Source organism: Pristiophorus japonicus, chromosome 9 (genome assembly GCF_044704955.1).
Source record: "Pristiophorus japonicus isolate sPriJap1 chromosome 9, sPriJap1.hap1, whole genome shotgun sequence".
Lineage (NCBI taxonomy): Eukaryota > Metazoa > Chordata > Chondrichthyes > Pristiophoridae > Pristiophorus > Pristiophorus japonicus.
In genome coordinates, this window is record NC_091985.1 from 169625157 (window position 1) to 169650348 (window position 25192).

The following is a 25192-nucleotide window of genomic DNA, read 5'->3' on the forward strand; positions in this document are numbered from 1 at the left end:
TGGGGAGGGAGAGAGAGAGAGACTGGCGGGAAAGAGAGAGACTGGGAGAGAGAGAGAGAGAGAGAGAGAAAGAGAGAGAGAGAGAGAGGGAGAGAAAGAGACTGGGGGAGAGAAAGAGACTGGGGGAGAGAGAGAGACTGAGGGGGAGAGAGAGACTGGGAGGGGGAGAGAGAGACTGGGGGGAGTGGGAGAGAGACTGGGGGGAGTGGGAGAGAGACTGGTGGAAAGGGAGAGAGACTGGGGAGAGAGACTGGAGGGAAGAGAGACTGGGGGGAGAGAGATTGGGGGGAGAGAGAGACTGGGGGGAGAGAGACTGGGGGGAGAGAGACTGGGGGGAGAGAGACTGGGGGGAGAGAGACTGGGGGGAGAGAGAGAGAGACAGGGGGAGGGAGAGAGGGAGAGAGGGAGAGAGAGAGAGAGTGAGTGAGAGACTGGGGGGGAGAGAGAAAGAGACTGGGGGGAGAGAGAGAGACTGGGGGGGGAGAGAGAGACCGGGGGGAGTGGGAGAGAGACTGGTGGAAAGGGGGAGAGATTGGGGAGAGAGACTGGGGGGAAGAGAGACTGGGGGGAGAGAGATTGGGGGGAGAGAGATTGGGGGGAGAGAGAGAGAGAGAGAGACTGGGGGGAGAGAGACTGGGGTGAGAGAGAGACAGGGGGAGGGAGAGAGGGAGAGAGGGAGAGAGAGAGAGAGAAAGAGACTGGCGGGAGAGAGAGAGAAACTGGCGGGAGAGAGAGAGACTGGGAGAGAGAGAGAGAGAAAGAGAGAGAGAGGGAGAGAAAGAGACTGGGGGAGAGAGAGAGACTGGGGGGAGAGAGAGACTGGGGGAGAGAGAGACTGGGGGGAGAGAGAGACTGGGGGGGAGAGAGAGACTGGGGGGGAGAGAGAGAAACTGGGGGGGAGAGAGAGACTGGGGGGGTGGGAGAGACTGGGAGAGAGAGACTGGTGGAAAGGGAGAGAGACTGGGGAGAGAGACTGGGGGGAGAGAGACTGGGGGAAAGAGAGAGAGAGAGAGAGAGAGAGAGAGAGAGATTGAGGGAAGAGAGGCTGGGGTGAGAGAGAGAGAGAGACAGGGGGAGGGAGAGAGGGAGAGAGAGAGAGAGAGAGAGAGTGTGAGAGACTGGGGGGGAGAGAGAAAGAGATTGGGGGGAGAGAGAGAGAGAGAGAGACTGGGGGGAGAGAGAGAGAGAGACTGGTGGGGGAGAGAGACTGGCAGGAGAGAGAGAGACGGGGTAGAGAGAGGGCATAGGGGAGAGAGAGAGAGAGAGAGAGAGAGACTGGGGGAGAGAGAGAGGGAACTCAGGGAAGACGGTCTTCCAACCCCAACCTCTATGCACCCACACTCGATTTCTCGAAGAGCTCAGTGTGGGTGTGACAAGTGACATCATTGCAGTGAACGAAATCCGGAAGTCACGACACTGTCACTATTCACTTCATACCCAATAAACCTGTTCACACACAATGCTCCATCTATGGTGCAGCCAGGGTGGGGGGAGTGGTGGGGGGTAAGGTCAGGAAGGTCAGGAAGATCTTGGGGGGAGAGGTCATGAATCTGTGGGGGAGGAACTTGGGTGGGGGGGCGCAGTGATGAGAGACTTGGGCTGGGGGGGGGTTAGGGACTTGGGCTGGGGGGAGGGGGGAGGGACTTGGGCTGGGGTGGAGGGGTCAGTGACTTCGGCTGGGGGGGAGTGAGGGACTTGGGCTGGGGGGAGGGGTCAGGGGCTTGGGCTGGGGGGCAGGGACTTGGGCTAGGAGGGGAAGGGATCAGGGACTTGGGCTAGGAGGGGGAGGGGTCAGGGGCTTGGGCTAGGAGGGGGAGGGGTCAGGGACTTGGGCTAGGAGGGGGAGGGGTCAGGGACTTGGGCTGGGGAGGAAGGGTCAGGGACTTGGGCAAGGAGGAGGAGGGGTCAGGGACTTGGGCTAGGAGGGAGAGGGGTCAGGGACTTGGGCTGGGGAGGAAGGGTCAGGGACTTGGGCAAGGAGGAGGAGGGGTCAGGGACTTGGGCTAGGAGGGGGAGGGGTCAGGGACTTGGGCTAGGAGGGGGAGGGGTCAGGGACTTGGGCTAGGAGGGGGAGGAGTCTTGTACTTGGGCTGGGGAGGAGGGGTCAGGGACTTGGGCTGGGGAGGAGGGGTCAGGGACTTGGGCTGGGGAGGAGGGGTCAGGGACTTGGGCTGGGGAGGAGGGGTCAGGGACTTGGGCTGGGGAGGAGGGATCTGGTTCTTGGGCTGGGGGGGAGGGGTTAGGGACTTGGGTTGGGGAGGAGGGGTCAGGGACTTGGGCTAGGAGGGGGAGGGATCAGGGACTTGGGCTAGGAGGAGGAGGGGTCAGGGACTTGGGCTAGGAGGGGGAGGGGTCTGGTACTTGGACTGGGGAGGAAGGGTCAGGGACTTGGGCAAGGAGGAGGAGGGGTCAGGGACTTGGGCTAGGAGGGGGAGGGGTCAGGGACTTGGGCTAGGAGGGGGAGGGGTCAGGGACTTGGGCTAGGAGGGGGAGGGGTCAGGGACTTGGGCTAGGAGGGGGAGGGGTCAGGGACTTGGGCTAGGAGGGGGAGGGGTCAGGGACTTGGGCTAGGAGGGGGAGGGGTCAGGGACTTGGGCTAGGAGGGGGAGGGGTCAGGGACTTGGGCTAGGAGGGGGAGGGGTCAGGGACTTGGGCTAGGAGGGGGAGGGGTCAGGGACTTGGGCTAGGAGGGGGAGGGGTCAGGGACGGGCTAGGAGGGGGAGGGGTCTGGTACTTGGGCTGGGGAGGAAGGGTCAGGGACTTGGGCAAGGAGGAGGAGGGATCAAGGACTTGGGCTAGGAGGGGGAGGGGTCAGGGACTTGGGCTAGGAGGGGGAAGGGTCACGGACTTGGGCTAGGAGGGGGAGGGGTCTGGTACTTGGGCTGGGGAGGAAGGGTCAGGGACTTGGGCAAGGAGGAGGAGGGGTCAGGGACTTGGGCTAGGAGGGGGAGGGGTCAGGGACTTGGGCTAGGAGGGGGAGGGGTCAGGGACTTGGGCTAGGAGGGGGAGGAGTCTTGTACTTGGGCTGGGGAGGAGGGGTCAGGGACGGGCTGGGGAGGAGGGGTCAGGGACTTGGGCTGGGGAGGAGGGGTCAGGGACTTGGGCTGGGGAGGAGGGGTCTGGGACTTGGGCTGGGGAGGAGGGATCTGGTTCTTGGGCTGGGGGGGAGGGGTTAGGGACTTGGGTTGGGGAGGAGGGGTCAGGGACTTGGGCTAGGAGGGGGAGGGATCCGGGACTTGGGCTAGAAGGGGGAGGGGTCAGGGACTTGGGCTAGGAGGGGGAGGGGTCTGGTACTTGGGCTGGGGAGGAAGGGTCAGGGACTTGGGCAAGGAGGAGGAGGGGTCAGGGACTTGGGCTAGGAGGGGGAGGGGTCAGGGACTTAGGCTAGGAGGGGGAGGGGTCAGGGACTTGGGTTAGGAGGGGGAGGGGTCAGGGACTTGGGCTAGGAGGGGGAGGGGTCAGGGACTTGGGCTAGGAGGGGGAGGGGTCTGGTACTTGGGCTGGGGAGGAAGGGTCAGGGACTTGGGCAAGGAGGAGGGGTCAAGGACTTGGGCTAGGAGGGGGAGGGGTCAGGGACTTGGGCTAGGAGGGGGAGGGGTCAGGGACTTGGGCTAGGAGGGGGAGGAGTCTTGTACTTGGGCTGGGGAGGAGGGGTCAGGGACTTGGGCTGGGGAGGAGGGGTCAGGGACTTGGGCTGGGGAGGAGGGATCTGGTTCTTGGGCTGGGGGGGAGGGGTTAGGGACTTGGGTTGGGGAGGAGGGGTCAGGGACTTGGGCAAGGAGGGGGAGGGGTCAGGGACTTGGGCTGGGGAGGAGGGGTCAGGGACTTGGGCTGGGGAGGAGGGGTCAGGGACTTGGGCTGGGGAGGGGGGATCTGGCTCTTGGGCTGGGGGGGAGGGGTCAGGGACTTGGGTTGGGGTGGGTGAGGAACTTGGGCTGGGGTGGGTGAGGAACTTGGGCTGAGGGGTGGGGGGGGAGGTGAGGTACTTGGGCTGAGGGGGGGGGGGGGGGTGAGGAATGTGCTCGGTGCCGTGGGTGGGGCGGTGAGGAATTTGAACTGGGCTGGAGGAGGGGGCGAGATCGTAACCTGCGAGAGTGAGCTCTCTCCTGTCTGGAGTCGGCAGTCAGAATGGCTCGAATTACACTTGGCAAAGTCACTGATTACGTAGGTAGGGCAGTTCTAATGACACATTCCAGAGAAACTGCTGGATGTGTCTTGTCCTCCAAGGGGACCAATCAGGTCATGGGATCAAGGGAACCCAATTAGAAATGTTTGGTGTTATAAATAAGTATGTCCTTAAATAGTGGATAAAGGAAACGATACAAACGCATTCATTACTGATATCTCAGTACAATTACAATCCAAATTACGCTGATTATGAGGAGCCAATCTATGGAAACCCTTGATGACAGAGTTTTAAACCCTGCGCCAATACTGGAAGTCTCACATTCCTACTCCCAAGTGATAGCCATCATATGCCATTTTCCAAATCTCAATGAAGCCGAACCGTAGCATTGAATTAATTGCCACAAACTCACATTTTTATGCACTAATTTTCAGACAGAATATGAATTCCCACCAGGTGAAGCACTGTTCAGATCACCCGTTATAGAAACATAGAAAATAGGTGCAGGAGTACGCCATTCGGCCCTTCGAGCCTGCACCACCATTCAATATGATCATGGCTGATCATGCAACTTCAGTACCCCATTCCTGCTTTTTCTCCATACCCCTTGATCCCTTTAGCTGTAAGGGCCACATCTAACTCCCTTTTGAATATATTTAACGAACTGGCCTCAACAACTTTCTGTGGTAGAGAATTCCACAGGTTCACAATTCTTTGAGTGAAGAAGTTTCTCCTCATCTTGGTCCTAAATGGCTTACCCCTTATCCTTCGACTGTGTACCCATGGCTCTGGACTTCCCCAACATCGGGAACATTCTTCCTGCATCTAACCTGTCCAATCCCGTCAGAATTTTATATGTTTCTATGAGACCCCCTCTCATTCTTCTAAATTCCAGTGAATATAAGCCTAGTCGATCCAGTCTTTCTTCATATGTCAGTCCTGCCATCCCGGGAATCATTCTGGTGAATCTTCGCTGCACTCCTTCAATAGCAAGAATGTCCTTCCTCAGATTAGGAGGCCAAAACTGTACACAATATTTAAGGTGTGGCCTCACCTAGGCCCTGTACAATTGCAGTAAGGCCTCCCTGCTCCTATACTCAAATCCTCTCGCTATGAAGGCCAACATGCCATTTGCCGCCTTCACCGCCTGCTGTACCTGCAGGCCTACTTTCAACTGATGTACCATGACACCCAGTTCTCATTGCACCTCCCCTTTTCCTAATCTGTCACCATTCAGATAATATTCTGCCTTCCTGTTTTTGCCACCAAAGTGGATAACCTCACATTTATCTACATTATACTGCATCTGCCATGCATTTGGCCATTCACCTAACCTGTCCAAGTCACCCTGCACATGCAGCCTCTTAGCATCCTCCTCACAGCTCACACTGCCACCCAGCTTAGTGTCATCTGCAAACTTGGAGATATTACATTCAATTCCTTCATCTAAATCATTAATATACATTGTAAATAGCTGGGGTCCCAGCACTGACTAGTGGGGTCCCAGCGGTGCCCCACTAGTCACTGCCTACCATTCTGAAAATGACCCGATATTCCCACTATCTGCTTCCTGTCTGCCAACCAGTTCTCTATCCAGGCCAATACATTACCCCCAATATGTCATCATTCAGATAATAATCCACCAAAGTGGATAACCTCACACTTATCCACATTATACTGCATCTGCCATGCATTTGCCCACTCACCTAACCTGTCCAAGTCACCCTGCAGCCTCTTAGCATCCTCCTCACAACTCACACTGCCACCCAGCTTAGTGTCATCTGCAAACTTGGAGATATTACATTCAATTCCGTCGTCCAAATCATTAATGTATATTGTAAATAGCTGGGGTCCCAGCACTGAACACTGCGGTACCCCACTAGTCACTGCCTGCCATAGGAAGGATAAAAGCACCATGGAACTAGTACAGCAAATATTGACTAGAATGTCACCAGGAAAAAATAATAATGATTACGAAGAATGGATTGTAATATTGGTTGAGGAGGCAATCTTAAATTAGGAAAGGTTTTGAGAGGGTAAACAGTAAAAGGTGAATCAGGAACATTAGGCGTTTTCAGGCGCATCAACTGGACAGGGGAGTTTGAAGACTGATTTTTTTTTACACAGAGCACTCTGAAAACATGGACTACTTTCTCACAAGTGGCTATTGGGACAGACAATGGGCCTGAGTTGCCATGGTGTTTGCCCCAGTCCGATTACAACGATTGTTCGGGGCTCTACCAATCTCCCGCCGAAGTTACAGGTTGAGGTCGTTATTTCCGCTGAAGAAATTGAGGGCCAGTCTCATTTTAAAAAGAATTAGATGAATATTTGAAAAGAAAGAATATAGAAGGGTAGTAGCCAATGGGTTTAGAAATAGATAGCTCTTCAACAAGAATCAGCACCAGGAACAACAGACCAAATGGTCTCCTCTTCCTTCTAGGATTCTAGGAACAAAATGGCCACCCAGTCTTTTCAATTCGCTGCCATCTTCAACAGTGAAACACTGCAGAAACAACTAGTTATATCAGAAAGACTTGCATTTATATAGTGCCTTTCATGACCACCGGACGATGAAGTACTTTTGGGGTCTCTGTTGTAATGTGGGAAATGCGGTAACCCATTTGTGCACAGCAAGCTCCCACAAACAGCAACGTGATAATGACCAGATAATCTGTTAACTGAGGGATTAAATATTGGCCAGGACACCGGGGATAACTCTCCTGCTCTTCTTCGAAATATTGCCATGGGATCTTTTACGTCCATCTGAAAGAGCAGACAGGGCCTTGGTTTAACGTCTCATCCAAAAGACGGCACCTCCGACAGTGCAGCACCTCCTCAGTATTGCAGTGGAGTGTCAGCCTGGAGTGGTTCTTGAACCTACAACTTTCTGACTCAGAGGCAAGGATGCTACCCACTATGCCACAGATGACACTGTTATGTGGTCTCCCATTATCTGGGGTGTAAACAAAGACAAATGATGTAATGACTAAGGTGTGCCACTAACGTATTCTGGCGGGTAATTTAGTAACTAGTTTGCATTTGTCAGTCCCATGTAAAGACAAGCAGCTATTTTGCATCGATAAACCTGAAGATTCACTGATAAATGTCATGGTCTTTCTGACTAAACAGTAAATAAAGCTTCCTCTGGCATCAGTCAACTAGTCACTACACTAGTCTTTTCAAGGGTCTAATTTCAAGTTGTTCTTTTTTTAAACTAGTTACTATCAAACTTGTTGCTACGTGATCAGCTCTGCTGATCACATTGTTCGCATGCCAGACACAAGACTCCCAAAGCAAGCACTCTACTCGGAACTCCTTCACGGCAAACGAGCCAAAGGTGGGCAGAGCTAACGTTACAAGGACACCCTCAAAGCCTCCCTGATAAAGTGCAACATCCCCACTGACACCTGGGAGTCCCTGGCCAAAGACCGCCCTAAGTGGAGGAAGTGCATCCGGGAGGGCACTGAGCACCTCGAGTCTCATCGCTGAGAGCATGCAGAAACCAAGCGCAGGCAGCGGAAGGATCGTGCGGCAAACCAGTCCCACCCACCCCTTCCCTCAATGACTATCTGCCCCACCTGTGACAGGGACTGTGGCTCTCGTATTGGACTGCTCAGCCACCTAAGGACTCATTTTTAGAGTGGAAGCAAGTCTTCCTCAATTCCGAGGGACTGCCTATGATGAAGATGATGATGCTACGTGTAAAGAGGATCAATGTTCAATATTGTGTAAATGTGAAACCTTAACTACGGAGAAACAAACAAATCTAAATTAAAAGAAAAACGCCTGTGTAAACTTGCTGCCCAGACAGCTCAGAGGATGGCTGACTTCCTGTTGTGGTGAACCATAGAACCCAGGGAGGTTCCATGGTTGATAATTAGTCTGTTCTGAATGAGCTCAAATCAACGGAGTCAGCAGTCACACTCCATCACTTCTGGGCAAGGCTGATGGGTAGGAGGCCAAGCTGAAGATCACTGCCCAGTAATACTGGGACCAAGGTGGGTGGATGGAGTTAGGATCCAGGTCAGCCATGAGCTCATTGAATGGCACAACAGGATCGAGGGCCTGAATGGCCTCCTGCAGGGAAACACCTGTGTAGATGTTGCACAAGAACAAGAGTGGGTTTGTCTCTGATGTTCTCTCTAGCAGAACAGCTCCGCCAGCACCCACTGAAGAATTCCACTGAACTAAGATATCGGAGGGCTGCAGGAACTCATGCGCCTGTTCTCTTGGCACGAGCCAGTAGCGTCAGGATAGCAGGGAAGAAAGCTGGAACAGAGAAAGCCCCATACACAACGCACAAGGGCATTTTTGTTCACGTTTTCAGGTGCAGTCTTCATATCATCCGGCTACTTCTGCAGCCGGTACAACCAGGGGATACGACACGTACAGCTGCTCTCTAACTGTGGATGGTGCTTTACAATCAGCCGACAAAAGGCTCAATTCAAACCGGCCAATTGGACATAAAACAACCCTAACCCCTCAGCTCAAATAGAGAGAGAAAAATATCAGCAATGGCTGGAGATCTGAAACAGCAATAGAAAACAAACTGAGCACAGCAATCAACAGGTGTGGAGAGAGAGTAACAGTCAACTTTTCAACTTCATACCATTGATCACAACTGCCCAGAATAAGTGTGCAAGTCTGAAACATTGACTGAAATAGTCAGATTAAACAGACCATCAGCCCCAAGCCTAAACTGCAAGGCTGTAAATTTACTAAAACCAAAGCAAAATACTGCAGACGCTGGAAAACTGAAATAAAAACAGAATGACTATTTGTACTATCCTTTTATTGTCCTTCTGCGCCTGCATCCTCTGGACTCTGACCGCACGCCCCCCCGTCCGAAACCGGAACCGGAAGTGGGATCCCGCAATTATTCCTCCGAGCCTGCGGACAGCAGGGAGAGAGGTGGCAGGGAGAGGGAGGCGGCGGGAGCGGAGAGAGAGGCGGCGGGCGGGGAGAGAGAGGCGGCGGGGAGAGAGAGGGGGCGAGCGGGGAGAGAGAGGCGGCGGGCGGAGAGAGAGAAGGCGGGCGGGGAGAGAGAAGGCGGGCGGGGAGAGAGAGGAGGCGGGCGGGGAGAGGGAGGCGGCGGGTAGGTGGGGAGAGAGGGAGGCGGTGGGAGCGGAAAGAGAGGAGGCGGGCGGGGAGAGTGGCGGGCGGGGAGAGGGAGGAGGCGGGCGGGGAGAGAGTGACAGCGGGTAGGTGGGGAGAGAGGGAGGCGGTGGGCGAGGGAAGAGAAAGGCAGTGGGTGGCGGGGAGAGAGAAGTGACGGGCGCAGAGAGAGGCGGTGGGAGGGGAGAGAGAGAGAGAGACATGGCGGGGGGGGGGGGGGAGGGGAGAGAGAGAGAGACACGGCGGGGGGGGGGGGGAGAGAGAGAGAGAGACACGGCGGGGGGGGGGGGGGAATGAGAGAAATGGCGGAGGAAGGGAGACACACGGTGGGGTGGGGGAGAGACACACGGCGGGGTGGGGGAGAGAGAGGGGGAGGGGACTCAGGGACTGGAGGAGAAGGGAAGCGGGAGAGGGAATAGGAGGGGAGAGAGGGATCTCAAGGAAGACGGATCATGTTCTTCCCAACCCCCTTTACACCCACACCCGATTTCTCAGAAAGCTCGGTGCGTGTGTTACACGGGACATCATGGGTGGGGGAAGAGAAGCGGCAAGTAACAGCGTCTGTACTTAAACGTAATGGCGCAATTAGCAAGCTTGCATTTTTATTTGAGTGCAGTTATTTGTATTATCAAAATGGCCGCATTGTCTCTGATTGGCTCTCCATTATCACATGACCTGATTGTTGATTGGTCCCCTTGGAGGATAAGCCACACCCTGAAGTTTCTCTGGAATATGTAACTGGAACCGCCAGCCCAAGTTCTGATTAACTTTGCAAAGTGTAATTCGATCCATTCTGACTTCAGAAGCCACAGAGAATAGATCTCCACCAACCCGGCAAAAGCCTCCCAAATTCCAGCCGAAGTCCCTTGCCCCAGCGCAAGTGGGATAATCTTTCATGAAGCACTTAAGTACTTTGTTTCACAGTTACCATCTCTACACAGTGGCTCACTGCAGAGATACCCCCAGGGCATAGTAGGTAATTACACTGGCCAGTGTGCTACTGGACCAGGCTGAGCGTCCTAAACTTAGCCCAGTTTTTATTTTATTATACATTTTCAGGATAAGGACAAGGCCCATTTCTTGCCCATCCCTAGATGCCCTGGGAAGGTGGTGGTGGGCCTTCTTCTTGAACTACTGCATGTAATGGCTGGATTCAACTGAGAGGATCACCAAGCCACTTCAGGAGCCAGTTAAGAGTTAACTACATTGGTCTGCAACTAGAGTCACATACAGGCCAGACCGGGTAAGGACGACAGGTGTCCTTCTGAGGACCCTTTACCAGGATGTTGCCTGGACTGGAGAATTTTAGCCATGAGGAAAGCTTCGATAGGCTGGGGTTGTTTTCTTTGGAACAGAGGAGGCAGCGGAAAGACCTTATTGAGGTGTATAAAATTATGAGGGGCCCAGATAGAGTGGATAGGAAGGACCTATTTCCCTTAGCAGAGGGATCAACAAACGGGGGCATAGATTTAAAATAGCTGGTAGAAGGTTTAGAGGGGATTTGAGGGGAAGTTTCTTCACGCAGAGGGTTGTGGGGGTCTGGAACTCACTGCCTGAAAGGGTGGTAGAGGCAAAAACCCTCACTACATTTAAAAAGTACTTGGATGTGCACCTGAAGTGCCGTAACCTACAAGACTACGGACCAAAACTAGAAAGTGGGATTACGCTGGATAGCTCTTTGTCGGCCGGCGCAGACACGAAGGGCCAAAATGGCCTCCTTCAATGCTGTAAATTTCTAGGATTCCTCTATGATTCTATTCCCCAAAGGACAAGAATGAACATAGAAACATAGAAAATATGCTTCTATGTTCAGGCCATTCGGCCCTTTGAGCCCACACCACCATTCAATATGATCATGGCTGATCATGCAACTTCAGTACCCCATTTCTGCTGTCTCTCCATACCCCCTGATTCCTTTAGCCGTAAGGGCCCCATCTAACTCCCTTTTGAATATATCCAACGAACTGGATTCAACAACTTTCTGTGGTAGAGAATTCTATAGGTTCACAATTCTCTGGGTGACAAAGTTTCTCTTCATCTCGGTCCTGTATGGCTTACCCCTTATCCTTAGACTGTGACCTCAGGTTCTGGACTTCCCCAACATTGGGAACATTCTTCCTGCATCTAACCTGTCCAATCCCGTCAGAATTTTATATACTTCTATGAGATCCCCTCTCATTCTTCTAAATTCCAGTGAATATAAACCTAGTCGAGCCAATCTTTCTTCATCTGTCAGTCCTGCCATCCTGGGAATCAGTCTGGTGAACCTTCGCTGCACTCCCTCAATAGCAAGAATGTCCTTCCTCAGATTAGGAGACCAAAACTGCACACAATACTCAAGGTGTTGCCTTACCAAGGCCCTGTACAACTGCAGTAAGACCTCCCTGCTCCTATACTCAATTCCTCTCACTATGAAGACCAACATGCCATTTGCTTTCTTAACTGTCTGCTGTACCTGCATGCCTACTTTCAATGACTGATGTACCATGACACCCAGGTCTCGTTGCACCTCCCCTTTTACTAATCTGTCACCATTCAGGTAATAATCTGTCTTCCTGTTTTTGCCACCAAAGTGGATAACCTCACATTGATCCACATTATACTGCACCTGCCATGTATTTGCCCACTCACCTAACCTGTCCAAGTCACCCTGCAGCCTCTTAGCATCCTCCTCACAGCTCACAGTGCCACCCAGCTTAGTGTCAGCTGCAAACTTGGAGATATTACATTCAATTCCTTCGTCTAAATCATTAATATATATTGTAAATAGCTGGGGTCCCAGCACTAAACCTTGCGGTACCCCACTAGTCACTGCCTGTCATTCTGAAAAGGACCCGTTTATTCCCACTCTTTGCTTCCTGTCTGACAACCAGTTCTCAATCCACGTCAATACATTACCTCCAACACCATGTGCCTTAATCTCTTATATGGGACCTTGTCAAAAGCCTTTTGAAAGTCCAAATACGCCACATCCACTGGTTCTCCCTTGTCCACTCTACTAGTTACATCCTCAAAAAACGAGAAGATTTGTCAAGCATGATTTCCCTTTCATAAATCCATGCTGACTTGGACCGATCCTGTCACTGCTTTCCAAATGCGCTGCTATAACATCTTTAATAATTGATTCCAGCATTTTCCCCACTACTGATGTCAGGCTAACCGGTCTGTAATTCTCTGTTTTCTCTCTCTCCCTCCTTTTTTAAAAAGTGGGGTTACATTAGCTACCCTCCAGTCCATAGGAACTGATCCAGAGTCCATGGAATGTTGGAAAATGACCACCAATGCATCTACTATTTCTAGGGCCACTTCCTTAAGTACTCTGGGATGCAGACTTTCAGGCTCTGGGAATTTATCGGCCTTCAATCCCATCAATTTCCCTAACACCATTTCCTGACTAATAAGGATTTCCCTCAGTTTCCTCAGTTCCCCCTTCTCGCTAGACCCTCGGTCCCCTAGTATTTTCGGGCGGTTATTTGTGTCTTCCTTAGTGAAGACAGAACCAAAGTATTTGTTCAGTTGGTCTGCCATTTCTTTGTTCCCCATTATGAATTCACCTGATTCTGATTGCAAGGGACCTACATTAGTCTTCACTAATCTTTTTCTCTTCACATATCTATCGAAGCTTTTGCAGTCAGTTTTTATGTTCCCAGCAAGCTTCCTCTCATATTCTATTTTTTCCCTCCTCAGCTGAATTTCTCCCAGTCCTCAGGTTTGCTGCTTTTTCTGGCCAATTTATATGCCTCTTCCTTGGATTTAACACTATCCCTAATTTCCCTTGTTAGCCATGGTTGAGCCACCTTCCCTGTTTTATTTTTACGCCAGACAGGGATGTATAATTGTTGTAGTTCATCCATGTGATCTTTAAATGTCTGCCATTGCCTATCTACCATCAACCCTTTAAGTATCATTCGCCAGTCTATCCTAGCCAATTCACATCTCATACCATCGAAGTTACCTTTCTTTAAGTTCAGGATCCTCGTCTCTGAATTAACTGTGTCACTCTCCATCTTAATGAAGAATTCTACCATATTATGGTTACTCTTCCCCAAAGAGCCTCACGCGACAAGATTACTAATTAATCCTCTCTCATTATACAAGACCCAGTCTAGGCTGGCCTGCTCTCTAGTTGGTTCCTCAACATATTGGTCTAGAAATCCCTTATACACTCCAGGAAATCCTCCTTCACAGTATTGCTACGAGTTTGGTTAGCCTAATCTATATGTAGATTAAAGTCACCCATGATAACTGCTGTACCTTTATTGCACAGATCCCTAATTTCCTGTTTGATGCCATCCCCAACCTCACTACTACTGTTTGGTGGTCTGTACACAACTCCCACTAACGCTTTCTGCCCTTTGGTGTTTCGCAGCTCTACCCATATAGATTCCACATCATCCTAGCTAATGTCCTTCCTTACTATTGCGTTAATCTTCTCTTTAACCAGTAATGCTACCCCACCTCCTTTTCCTTTCTGTCTATCCTTCCTGAATATTGAATACCCCTGGATGTTGAGTTCCCAACCTTGGTCACCCTGGAGCCATGTCTCCATAATCCCAATTACATCATATCCGTTAACAACTATCTGTGAATTAATTCATCCACCTTATTACGAATGCTCCTCGCATTGAGACTCAGAGCCTTCGGGCTTGTTTTTTTTAGCACTCTTTGTCCTTTTAGCATTTTGCTGTAATTTGGCCCTTTTTGATTATTGCCCTTGATTTCTCTGCTCTCCACTCTTACTTTTCTCCTTCCTACCTTTTGATTCTGCCCCCTTTTTACTTCTCTCTGTCTCCCTGCATAGGTTCCCATCCCCCTGCCATATTAGTTTAATCCCTCCCCAACAGCACTAGCAACACTACCCCTAGGACATCAGTTCCAGTCCTGCCCAGGTGTCCGGTTTGTACTGGTCCCACCTCCCCCAGAACCGGTTCCAATGCCCCAGGAATTTGAATCCCTCCCCCTTGCACCATTCCTCAAGCCACGTATTCATCTGAGCTATCCTGCTATTTCTACTCTGACTAGCACGTGGCACTGGTAGCAATCCTGTGCAATCCTAAAAACCAGATGGGTTTTTACGATAATCCGACAGCTTAAGAGGCACTTTGATTGGACCCAGTTTTTTTTGGTTGTCCTGTGAAGCTGCTGGTGGGCCTTTTTTCTGAACCGCTGGAGTCCTTGTGATGGTGGTGCTCCCACAATAGTACTTTGGTTGATTTCAGTGTCTGTGGACTGGGAAGGGTGGGGAATGGGGGACTCAGCAGGATTCCTGCTCCTGATGGCTATCCAGTGACCCTTGCTGAAAAGCTCATGAGTATGGATGTTCAGATCTGATTGGGCATGTGATACACCCCATGACCAAACAGCCTCAACAAATGAATAGTAGCCACTTGGACCAATAGTCACATGTTAGGGCCTTCAGGAGAAGGGTGAAATGGTATTAAAGCGTGTGAAGCAAACAAAATAAAAAGAAAGCAATATTGGGCCATGAATGACCTGAAGAGTAAGAGAGGTTAAACAGTCTCAAAGTCGTGAGATGACCAATCTTTGAGTAACAGGTAATTTATTCAGTATATGTCATACCATGGGTAGAATTGGTAAGTGACTCATGGGGCCCAAGTTTCCACATGATTTGCGCCTGATTTTTAGGAGCAACTGGTGGAGAACGGACTATCTTAGAAATCGCAATTCTCCACATTTTTTTTTCTGCAGTTCTAGTCAGTTAGAACAGTTTCACTTTGGAACAGAATTTTTTCTTCAAAAGGGGGCGTGTCTGGCCACTGACGTCTGATTTCAAAGTTTCCACAGTGAAAACGTACTCCAAACTAACTTAGAATGGAGCAAGTGAAGATTTTTGTGGAACTGAAAAAACCTTGTCTGCACATTAAAACATCAGGCGCAGGTTACAAATTAGGCGTCCAGAACGAGGTGGGGGAAGGGGGGAGGGGGGGGAAGGGAAGTCATTAAATTCTACAATAAATCCTTATTTATACTTATACAAATATTATACAAATAAATCCAACCTGAATAAACATTTATAAAGCAAAGAAAAGATTAAATAAACCATCTTCCTACCTGTGTGAAAGTGCTTCAGTCAGCTCAGCGGTGTGGCGTCGTTCCCACGAACGGGAGGGAGGGGCAGTAAGCAGGCAGCAAGCAGCCTTCCACTTGAGGTGGAAGCCTTACAGTCAACTCAGCGTTGTGGCGTCGTTCCCGCGAACGGGAGGGAGGGAGGAGGCAGCCGTTCCCGACGGCGGGCGGGGGGGGGGAAGGAGGCAGTGAGAAGGCTGCAGGAAGCCTCAGAAGTTGAGCAGCCATTCCCGATGGCAAGGGGGGGGGAGGGGAAGAGGCCGTCGGGAAACGGCTGCCTCAACTTCTGAGGCTTCCTGCAGCCTTCTCACTGCTGCAAGAAGCCTCAGTGCTGATCATAGAAGGGCAATGTGCTTTTATTAAAAAATGTTCAAAAATTAAACAGCTACAAAGAACTACAAAAATGGCCGAGTGCCAATGTTTCCTTCGCACTGCGCGTGCGCGAACGCTCCAACGCGCACGCGCAGGGTTGCCGGCACGAAAAAAACTAATTTAAATGGTACCCGCCCCCTCCCACTTACAAAATCGGCGCGAGTGGTAGGCTCCGCCCCCCTGGGCACCGCGCCAAGCAGACATGGAGCTACAGGGCGCTCCAGAATCGCGCGGTTTTTTCAGGCGCCGTTTTTGGCGCGAAAAACGGGCACCCAGCTCGGAGGGGCGCCCGTTTTGTAGCGTGTGGAAACTTGGGGCCTTAGAGTGGGGAAAATAAGATACAGTAGAGAGCACACATGTAGCGCAGTAACTACAAAATGCATCAAGACTACCTTTAGTTGAACGATGTCCTCTCCATCAGAGGAGACACTGTCTCCAGCTGCCCTCAACTTCTCCAGTTCTTCCTGCAGGTTTAATGCCGATCTCTGGGCCTAATATAAAGATGTGTACAGGCACTGATTAGAAACCACTGATACAAGGTCTGCAGCAAATAAGTTACAGCTAAATATAACTGCACGTTACATAATACATGACGCAGAAACTCACCTGCCCCACATCAGGGGGATAAGTATGGTTCAGGGGTTAGACAACATTAACACGAATGGCAGCGGGCTGGTGCAGGGGCCTTTCGGCCCGGGATAGGAGTGGGCCGGTGGGGGGGGGCGTGGGGCCCTTCAGCCTGGGATTGCAGCGGGCTGGTGGTGGAAGGGAGGGGGGGGTAAAGTGGGGGGCCTTTCGGCCCGAGATTGGAGCGGGCCGGTGGGGGGGGCCTTTCGGCCCGGGATTGGAGCGGGCTGGTGGGGGGGGCCTTTCGGCCCGGGATTGGAGCGGGCCAGTGGGGGTGCCTTTCGGCCCGGGATTGGAGCGGGCCGGTGGGGGGTGGGGCGTGGGGCCCTTCAGCCTGGGATTGCAGCGGGCTGGTGGGGGTGGGCCTTTCGGCCCGGGATTGGAGCGGGCCGGTGGGGGGGGCCTTTCGGCCCGGGATTGGAGCGGGCCGGTGGGGTGGGCCTTTCGGCCCGGGATTGGAGCGGGCCGGTGGGGGGGGGCCTTTCGGCCCGGGATTGGAGCGGGCCGGTGGGGGGGGGCCTTTCGGCCCGGGATTGGAGCGGGCCGGTGGGGGGGGTCTTTTGGCCCGGGATTGGAGCGGGCCGGTGGGGGGGGGGGGGGGTGCCTTTCGGCCCGGGATTGGAGCGGGCCGGTGGGGGGGGCCTTTCGGCCCGGGATTGGAGCGGGCCGGTGGGGGGGGTCTTTTGGCCCGGGATTGGAGCGGGCCGGTGGGGGGGGGGGGGGGGGGGTGCCTTTCGGCCCGGGATTGGAGCGGGCCGGTGGGGGTGGGCCTTTCGGCCCGGGATTGGAGCGGGCCGGTGGGGGGGGCCTTTCGGCCCGGGATTGGAGCGGGCCGGTGGGGGGGGTCTTTTGGCCCGGGATTGGAGCGGGCCGGTGGGGGGGGGGGGGGGGGCCTTTCGGCCCGGGATTGGAGCGGGCCGGTGGGGGTGGGCCTTTCGGCCCGGGATTGGAGCGGGCCGGTGGGGGTGGGCCTTTCGGCCCGGGATTGGAGCGGGCCGGTGGGGGGGGCCTTTCGGCCCGGGATTGGAGCGGGCCGGTGGGGGGGGCCTTTCGGCCCGGGATTGGAGCGGGCCGGTGGGGGGGGGGGGGCCTTTCGGCCCGGGATTGGAGCGGGCTGGTCGGGGTCGGGGGGGGGCGTGGGACCCTTCAGCCTGGGATTGCAGCGGGCTGGGGGTGGGGGGTAAGGTGGAGTGGGGGGGGCCTTTCGGCCTGGGATTGGAGCGGGCCGGTGGGGGTGGGGGGGAAGGTGGGGTGGGGGGGGCCTTTCGGCCTGGGATTGGAGCGGCCGGTGGTGGTGGGAGGGGCGGGGGGCCCTTCAGCCTGGGATTGCAGCGGCCGGTGGTGGTGGGAGGGGCGGGGGGCCCTTCAGCCTGGGATTGCAGCGGCACCGGCACTGCAGAGGTGAAAAAGGCTCACTTAATGATCTATTTACAAAGGGGATTTGCTGTTCCTCAGCCGTTCAGAGCGCCCTTGTTATCCTGCAACCTCAGTTTTTCGGTGCAGAACTTAAGCTCCACCCACAGAGCTTAAGGACAATCTGCACCACACCAAAATTTAAGTGCTATGCCGGCGAAACTTGTAACTTTCTTTTGGCACAGTTGGGCCACTAAAACATCGGACGTACCTCTTCAACTGTGCCAAAAATGTCCATGTGGAATTTTGGGTCTATTAGCACCAGGTTGACTCAGAGTTAGTTGATCTGTTGACAGAGCAGCATGTGCAGACTGCTATCGAGTAACTCGTGCTGGGCAGTGCTGGTGTGGGATTGTTGGGTGAGGATGTTATCTAATTTGGTTGCAATGACCAAGTTTTTGGTCACTCGTCCTAATGTCTCCCTCTTGGGCTCAATGTGAATTTTTGTTTTGATAATGCTCCTGTGAAGCACCTTGGGACGTTTTACTACATTAAAGGCGCTATATAAATGCAAATTGATGTTGACTTTCTCCATTGACAACACACGCTAACTAGAGTGATGCTTGAAAATTGGGTAATACGTCAATAACCCTTACAGGCAACCATTTTACTGTCCCAAGGGAAGGGCTGACCGATTCTTCTGAAATAGTCTGCAACAAAATAGGTCTTCTGAGCACTACAGAACTAGCCCACAATGTGAAGGTTGAACATTAAGTTTGATGCCAGCTTCAATGATCTCCTGATCCAAGTCCGGTCAAGTAGAGGCTATGATGTCCCTTTGTGACGAAGGTAGGAAGCAGGGGCGAGTCAAGATGTTCTGAGAACCCTTTGCTGACCGGATAGGGGAGAACTGTCGGAGGTCCCAGAGAAGGCTATCCCCCCTACCCAGCAGCAGAAGTGTCAAGCCCCACGTAGGCCAATGACAGGGAATACATTACCAGAAGAGAAATAACATAATAACAGAAAAGTCAGCATTTCGTTTAAAAAAAAACTGCACCTTTTCAAATTCTTCAGCCAGCTTCTGTCTCTGTGCCTGCTCACTGATCACGGTTTCTTCCAGCTGGGTTTTAAGCTGCACAAGAAACACAGAAGTCAGTGGACTTATTTGCTGCACAGTCCGCAGGTGCTGAATGATAGGTAGTCAACGAAGAGATGGAAAGTTGGAGATGGAATAAATGGCTGAAGTTTAGGCGATGAATGTGGTTATTTTCAGTAGGGGAGATGCTGCGCAGGCAGAGGTTAAGACACATGGACACAGAGGGTTAAAATGTTGGCCTCGCAGGGACAGTGTATGGCTACGCACGACACGGTGAGGTTAAAGAGGCGTAAGGTGTTAGTGGCCAACATTATAGACACGCGTGCTCTCCCCAGCCATGCACAAGCATCTCATCACCCTAACCTTGGCAGGCTCCTGCTCAACTTGCTCAGTCAATGACTCAACCGACTCTCCATCCCGCATGTGGACCTCCATCTCACACAGCTGCTGCCTGACCTGGAATAGGGAGCAGCAAAGCTCACTTGTAATGCACCCACTGAACAAAGCACACCGCCCCAGCAGCCCAGAACCAAAACGCACCAGAGTTTTCAATCAGCTGCAAAGAAGCATCAAACACAAGCAGAAGCCGAAGACCTAAGGGGTTGTTTTTAGGAACAAGAAAAGGGCCATTAGGCCCAACCAGCCCACCACAGATCAGTTCTAGCCACCTGGCTTCTGACCATATCCCTTTGCTCTCCCGAAACACATCTATATTGGGGAGGGGAAATCCAACCTGTGCCCCAAATGCTCGGTAAGTTGGTGGAGCAATTGCTCCGCCCCCAAGGCCCTTGCTGGCCAGAGGCTTGAGCCAAATTCGGCTTCAGACCTCCTTCAAACGGAAGTGGAGAACTGCGGACGCCCAATGGGCCTCACCAACGCAGCTCGCCAGCTGGGGCCTGACAGATTCCAAGTGTGGAATCAGGTGGGCCTTGGGCGTCAATGAGGTGGACGAGGTGCCCCTCCCTCGCCCCCCCCAACCCCTTCAACTTCGGGCTACAGGTTTTTCAGGCGCAAAACTGATGGCCATGAGTTAAATTCCTCCCCCATTGGTTTTTGAACCCATTAGTACTGTTTGTTTTAATCCCTAGGTTTCAGTGACCTCCTCTCGTAACTTATTGAGTGCCAGCTGTGGCTCAGTGGGTAGCACTCTTGCCTCTGGGTCAGAAGGTTGTGGGTTCCAGTCCCACTCCAGAGACTTGAGCACAAAAACCCAGGCTGACATTCCAGTGCTGCAGTGAGGGAGCGCGGCACTGTCGGAGGTGCCATCGATGAGATATCTGTCTCTTGGGTGGATATTAAAGATCCCACAGCACTATTTAGAAGAGCAAAGGAGTCCCCCCTGCCCGCCCCCCCCCCCCCACCCCCGCAGTGTCCTGGCCAAAACTTATCCCTCAACCAGTATAAGTAAAAAAAACTATTATCTGGTCATTATTACTTTGCTGCTTGTGCGCAGATTGGCTACTACGTTTCCCACTTTACAATAGTGACTGTACTTCATTGGCTGTAAAGTGCTTTGAAACGCCTCGAGGTCATGAAAGGCACTACATAAATGCAAGTTATTTATTTCTTATCCTACACTTCTATCAAGGGAATTCTATCTTGGGCAGAATTCTATCAGCCCTTGGTCAACGGTTTTTAGCCGTCTTTTCTTCTCACTTCTAATTCTCAATTTTTAAAAACCTTGTGCTTCCTGCATTTACACGGGATATACGGCACAGAAACCAGCCATTCAGCCCAACCGGTCCATGCCGGCGTTTATGCTCCACTCGAGCCTCCTCCCGTCTTTCCTCATCTAACTCTATCAGCATAACCCTCTATTCGCTTCTCCCTCGTTTGCTTGTCGAGCTGCCCCTTAAATGCATCGATACTGTGAGCTTCAACCACTCCCTGTGGCAGCGAGTTCCACATTCTCACCACTCTTTCAATGAAGAAATTTCTTCTGAATTCCCTATTGGATTTCTAAGTTCTAGATTTCTAGGGGCCGAATTTGGCGCGCGCTGCTTTTGGAGCGCATCATTCGGATTAGGTGTTCTTTTTAGCGCTGGCGCGGGATGCGCGGACTTGGGCTCGTTGAGCAAAAAAACCTGTTGTTGCGCTAACCGGAGCGCTCGCGGGGCGTAACCCTCAGTGCTGTGCACAGCACATCAGATCGTCATGCCGACGACCCACAACATCCCTCCCCCAGGGAGGGTGTCAGCCGGGCCAGCTGCCAAGAGGGGGGTTGCCGGTCTGCATGTTGGCCCGGTCGCACCAGCGGCCGCAATTGCTGGCCCGACTGAAAAGTCGGCCGACAGAAAAAAGATGGCGGCTGGCGCGCTACCACCTCCCCTTTAAGGGTGGCCAGGGCGCTGAGAAGCTGTCAATGGCATCGCCCCTCACCGACCTCGCCTCCTGCGGGGCAATTTCCCCCCCCGAGGGGCGCAAAGGGGCCGGTGTAGGGCGATGACGTAATCGCCGTGCCAGTGAGCTAATCGCGGGGCTCGGCGCAAACCACTTTTCGCCGCGCGGAGCCTCAGGGGGCAATTCCGCGTGGGTCAATGTGGTCGCCGCGCCCGCGCGCTAACCCGTTAGCGCTCCATTAGCGCCAGCCGGCATCGCTAACTGGCTCAGCGCAAAAGGGCAATTTAGAGTCTTCACTAGAATGAATGGTTTGCCTCAACCAATTTTGTTAGTCCCCATTATAACCTTCAAAGGACAAAAAAAGGAAAAATATGAACAACTAATAACTGCAGTGGTGGGGCGGGGGCTGTTTTTGGAGTTTGGAAACGAGCTTCACTCACGAGTGGACAAAAGTGACGTAAGGAGCATAACCTGACGCAGCTTCCCCTGATGCTCCTTGAGACATTTCACCACATTAAAGGCGCTATATAAATGCATGTTTTGTTTTTGTTGTTGTTTGAGGGCCTGGCTCTGGATATGAGTTGCTGATTGGGTGGGCGGTCCCAGGTATGACTCCCGTTCGCTGGTCTCTGCAGTGCTGGCAAGGCTGCAGTCGGGCTCACCACAGGGCGGAGTGGGGAGAAAGGAACTGTGAGCCCCCTGTGGCTGAATAGCCTGCTGAGAGTCACAAAGGAAGACGTATCTGCTGGGCAAGGTACTGCAGGGCTGCTGGCACTCTGAACCACACCTCTGCAAGAGTTGGTCGATTCCAAAGCGGAAGGCAGAAACGGGGACTGGTGTGTGTGACGGATGGGCAGGGCATCAAACCCATAATCACTGATCATCCCATCAGATAACCTGTGGCTCCCTTAAATTCTTACCCCCGACTTAATAATTGATTAACTACTGTAAATGCTGGAAATCTCAGCGGGTCAGGCAGCATCTGTGGAGAGGAAGCAAGAGTTAACGTTTCGGGTCGATGACCCTTCGTCAGAACTGGAGTGTTGGGAAAGAACAGATTCTTAACCTGCACTGAAAGGGGGAGGGGAAGAAATAACAAAAGGGAAGGTCTGTGATAGGGGGGATGACAGGAGAGATTAGAGAGACAAAAGGGATGGTGGCCCAAATTCAAATGGTAATGCCAGGAGTTAGAAAAACCGTAATCAACTGCTGACGGGACATCAGCCAGCTCAATTTCTCTGCTCCCCTCACTCACTCCAATCTACCTCCCTCTGAACTTGCAGCACTCCGCTCGCTCAGAGCCAACCCCAATATTGTCATCAAACCCGCTGACAAGGGTGGTGCTGTTGTTGTTTGGTGAACTGGCCTCTACCTTGCAGAGGCTGATCGGCAACTCTCTGACACCTCCTCCGACCTCCCCCTGGATCATGATCCCACTACCGAACATAAAGCCATCATTTCCCAGAGGTCACTGACCTCATCTCCTCTGGAGATCTTCCCTCCACAGCCACCAACCTCATAGTTCCCCAACCCCGCACAGCCCACTTCTACCTCCTTCCCAAGATCCACAAACAGGACTGCCCCGGTAGTCCCAACGTTCAGCCTGTTCTTGACCCATGGAACTGATTTTTTTCTATCTCGACTATTTTTTTCCCCCTTGTCCTGTCTCTTCCCACCTATATCCACGACTCCTCCGATGTCCTCCGTCACTTTAACAGTTTCCAGTCTCCTGGCCCCAATCGTCTCCTTTTCACCACGGATGTCCAATCCCTCTACACTTCCATCCCCCACCAGGATGGCCTGAGGGCGCTCCGCTTCTTCCTCGAGCAGAGGCCCAACCAGTCCCCATCCCCCATCACCCTCCTCCCCCTGGCTGAACTTGTTCTCACATTGAACAACTTCTCCTTTAACTCCACTCATTTCCTCCAAATTAAAGGTGTTGCTATGGGAACCCGCATGGGTCCTAGCTATGCCTGTCTTTTCATGGGATATGTGGAACATTCTTTGTTCCAGTCCTACTCGGATCCCCTCCCTCACCTCTTTTTCCTGTACATTGATGACTGTATCGGTGCCGTTTCCTGCTCTCGCCCTGAACTGGAAAATTTAATTCACTTTCCACCCTTCCCTCACCTGCACATGGTCCATCCCCGACTCGTCCCTTCCCTTCCTCGACTTCTCTGTCTCCATTTCCGGAGATAGGCTTTCGACCAGTATCCACTATAAGCCCACTGACTCCCACAGCTACCTGGACTACATTTCCTCCCACTCCACATCCTGGAAGGACTTCAAGAGCAGCAGCGTTGGAGGAGGAGCGGGAGTCCAGGGGAGGCCCATAAAAGGCCCAGCAGTCGAGGAGGGAGCGGCAGCGTCGGAGGAGGAGGCCAGCTAGTGCAGCTGTAGCAGGGAGAGAAGGCAAAAATTAAGTAAAAAGAAATCGAAGTATGACGTCACAGCCAAGGGGTAAGTGACAGGCTGGTGGATTGGTGAGTAGTTTTTCTTCTTTTTCTTTTCCTTTATCAGTAAGAAACCTTTGGCATTGTTGCCAAATTAAATTCATTTAAAGGTTAAATCATGGCAGGAGAGCTCAGACCGGTGTAATGCTCCTCCTGTGCTATGTGGGAAGTGAGGGATGCTTCCAGTGTCCCTGACAACTACATGTGCAGGAAATGTATCCAGCTGCAGCTCCTGACAGACCGCATTGCGGCACTGGAGCTGCGCATGGATTCACTCTGGAGCATCCGCGATATTGAGGATGTCGTGAATAGCATGTTTAGTGAGTTGGTCACACCGCAGGTAAAGGTTACTCAGGTATCTAGGGGATGGGTGACCATCAGGCAGAGCAGTGGAAGGAAGGTAGTGCAGGATTCCTCTGCGGTCATCCCCCTCCAAGACAGATACACCACCTTGGGTGCTGTTGGGGGGGGGATGACTCATCAGGGGAGGGCAGCAGCAGTCAAGTTCATGGCACCATGGGTGGCTCTGCTGCACAGAAGGGCAGGAAAAAGAGTGGGAGAGCTATAGTGGTAGGGGATTCTATTGTAAGGGGAATAGATAGACGTTTCTGCGGCCGCAATCAAGACTCCAGGAAGGTATGTTGCCTCCCTGGTGCAAGGGTCAAGGATGTCTTGGAGCAGCTGCAGGACATTTTGGAGGGGGAGGGTGAACAACCGGTTGTCGTGGTGCATATAGGTACCAACGATATAGGTAAAAAACAGGATGAGGTCCTAAAAGCTGAATTTAGGGAGCTAGGAGTTAAATTAAAAAGCAGGACCTCAAAGATAGTAATCTCAGGATTGCTACCAGCTCCACGTGCTAGTCAGAGTAGAAATAGCAGGATAGCTAAGATGAATACGTGGCTTGAAGAGTGGTGCAGGAGGGAGGGATTTAAATTCCTGGGACATTGGAACCGATTCTGGGGGAGGTGGGACCAGTACAAACCTGACGGTCTGCACCTGGGCAGGACCGGAACCAATGTCCTAGGGGGAGTGTTTGCTAGTGCTGTTGGGGAGGGGTTAAACTAACATGGCAGGGGGATGCGAACCTATGCAGGGAGAAAGAGACAAGTAAAATGGGGGCAGAAGCAAAAGATAGAAAGAAGAAAAGGTAAAGTGGAGGGCAGAGAAACCCAAGGCAAAAAATCAAAAAGGGCCACATTACAGAAAAATTCTAAAGGGACAAAGTGTATTAAAAAGACAAGCCTGAAGGTTCTGTGCCTCAATGCGAGGAGTATTCGTAATAAGGTGGACAAATTAACTGCGCAGGCAGCTATTAAGGAATATGATATAATTGGGATTACGGAGACATGTCTCCAGGGTGACCAAGGCTGGGAACTCAACATCCAGGGGTATTCAACATTCAGGAAGGATAGACAGAAAGGAAAAGCAGGTGGGGTAGCGTAGCTGGTTAAAGAGGAAATTAATGCAATAGTAAGAAAGAACATTAACTTGGATGATGTGGAATCTGTATGGGTAGAGCTGCGGAATACCAAAGGGCAGAAAACGCTAGTGGGAGTTATGTACAGACCACCAAATAGTAGTAGTGTAGTGAGGTTGGGGACGGCGTCAAACAAGAAG

At 52.4% G+C, this 25192-nt stretch overlaps 1 protein-coding gene across 2 annotated transcripts in view; it reads right to left on the bottom strand.

Annotated features, from left to right (window-relative positions):
• LOC139273323 (ribosome-binding protein 1-like) overlaps positions 1–25192 on the bottom strand; it is a 185316-nt gene that overhangs the window by 14215 nt on the left and 145909 nt on the right. The window contains exons 19-21 of one of the 2 annotated variants that reach the window (XM_070890103.1): positions 19143–19235; positions 18741–18815; positions 16096–16194 (exon numbers count right to left, since the gene is read on the bottom strand). In XM_070890103.1, the coding sequence (XP_070746204.1) occupies positions 16096–16194; positions 18741–18815; positions 19143–19235 (267 nt within the window). The remainder of the gene's footprint in view (positions 1–16095; positions 16195–18740; positions 18816–19142; positions 19236–25192) is intronic. The other variant, XM_070890104.1, reaches the window with a different exon arrangement.